The following is a 2,127-nucleotide window of genomic DNA, read 5'->3' as shown; positions in this document are numbered from 1 at the left end:
TGTGAGATCTGGCGATGAGGGTAAAAGTAGAGAGATTGTGTGGTGGAAGATGCCGTTTGTGCTTCTTAAGTACTCTGTGTTTAAGATTGGTCCGGTTTGGTCTGTCTCTATGGCTGCAGCTGTGATGGGTTTGGTTCTCTTGGGACGCAGATTGTATAATATGAAAAAGAAAGCTCAAAGGTTCCATCTTAAAGTTACGATTGACGACAAGGTACACTATTTTAACTTTCAGCCTTGTGTTCACCGTTTTAGGTTGCGTTGATGAAAATGATCTGAGTTGAGCAGTAGAATTTCAGGTTTAGTTCTTTAGTTCGATGATTGTCGTGTCCTGGCTTAAACTAAGGATACATATTTGTAGTTAATATATGTTCTTGTAATTTGTCTGTTTCAAGAACAAAAAATGTGTAGGGCAAAACGAATGATTGTGATATTTTCCCCTTAGCTCACAGCTCTTTTGCATGTTATTCGTTTGGTGGTGTTTTCATCTATCATTATCACGTCTTGGGTTGTTTGTGATCTATGCAGAAGGCGTCGCGGGTGTTGAGTCAGGCAGCCAGACTCAATGAAGTGTTCACAGAGGTAAGAAGGGTCCCTGTGGTCCGCCCTGTTCTACCATCTCCTGGCACATGGCCGGTTATGAGCCTTAGATGAGAGAAGCCGATGTCTACAATACTTATACACCATGGAGAAACAGTCGTACAATGTCGGTCTCATCATGTTATGTATCAAAAGAATACAAAACCATGTGATTATGTCGTACCTATCCATTAAGTAGTTTTACCATCTTACCAAGTCGCTTTTGCTGAGTCTTGTCCCTGCCATGGGAGACACGCTAAGTGATTACTGTAGCAATTTATGTATTATGTCGAGAGACTAAAAATCCCAGTTGGTAAGCGTTTTTATTTGTTTGATCTTAAACATATCACATGCTATGTAGGCTTTTTGTATGGATGCCATCAGGGTTTTAAGCTTTGAAACTATCAAGCAGAAGAAATAAACATCAAAAGGTATGACAAATCCACAAAGATAGAATTGAACAACTCTCTTATTAAGAGGAGGACAACTCTCGAAGTCGATAAAACCACTAGAGTACTGCGTATGAAATCCCACTTTCGCATATAAACTCTTGTTGATACTTCAAAACATAAGCAGAAACTTGTTATGTGAGAGCATGTGCAACGGCGTGCACTTGGGCCGTCCTTCGTTTTTTTGTGATTTTAAATAAATCAAAAAAACCCATATTCGAAGAAACGATTCTTATTTTGGGACGTTTTTCGTCCGTCAACTTGGACACGTGGTTTATTGTGATTGGTAGTATAATTTGTCTAGGGTTAAAACAAAACAATTTCGAGAGAGAAAATTTTCGACTTTTTTTCTTTTCTCTCGACAGCGACGAGAAACCGATACCGATCCTCGACGAATTCACGAAGCCGATCCGTTCTTCTCACCGGAAGTTCTTGACGAATTACCAAAGCCGATCTTCTGTTTCTCCCGAAGCCGGTCCGATCTTCTCTCCCGATTTGTCTCGACGAATTCCCAAAGCCGATCTTCCGTGTCTCTCATCAAACCATTGGCGATTTCAAGCCGAAAGCGATCTTCTCTGTCTCTCAAAGCTTGTCCGGCGGTTCAATCGTGCTAAATAAGGTTTGTCTTCTTCCCTCAATTTGAGATTTCGAATTAGGGTTATCGAATTAGTGTCTGTGTATAGATAGTTTCAATCGTTCTGTTTATTCATGTGTAAAGATCGATTTGTCGCTGTGTAAAGATCGATTCGTCTCTGTGTAAAGGTTGATTCGTTTCTGTATAAGTATGTCGAAGTTCATCTATTCAACGTCTATGTGTCTCTGTCGTTTGCTATTGACAGTTTACTAAATCATATGGTTGCTAAAATGTTTTTTACATTGATTTTGCTAAAACTTTTGTTTTTTTGTCTTAATTGTTAAAGGATTATAGGTTTTTAATTTGGTAGTTGTAATGTGTACTTCTCATAAATTGTGATTGTTGTGTAATTGATATGGTTGCTTCGACATGTATACGAACTAGGTGTGAAATGTATACTAGGTCTTGGTCTGGTTTGTTCATAGTTTCTTGTTTAATTTGGTAGTTGTAATGTGTACTTGTCATAAA

At 38.7% G+C, this 2,127-nt stretch overlaps 1 protein-coding gene across 4 annotated transcripts in view; it reads left to right on the top strand.

Moving 5' to 3' along the window:
• LOC104707300 overlaps positions 1-954 on the top strand; it is a 16,270-nt gene extending 15,316 nt beyond the window's left edge. For 3 of the 4 annotated variants that reach the window (XM_019228505.1, XM_019228506.1, XM_019228504.1), the window contains 2 exons: positions 43-211; positions 526-954. In XM_019228505.1, the coding sequence (XP_019084050.1) occupies positions 43-211; positions 526-651 (295 nt within the window). In that variant the 3' untranslated portion in view covers positions 652-954. The remainder of the gene's footprint in view (positions 1-42; positions 212-525) is intronic. The other variant, XM_010423627.2, reaches the window with a different exon arrangement.

The sequence above is a fragment of the Camelina sativa genome, chromosome 8, assembly GCF_000633955.1.
Source record: "Camelina sativa cultivar DH55 chromosome 8, Cs, whole genome shotgun sequence".
NCBI lineage: Eukaryota > Viridiplantae > Streptophyta > Magnoliopsida > Brassicales > Brassicaceae > Camelina > Camelina sativa.
This window is presented reverse-complemented; position numbering and strand designations above follow the sequence as displayed.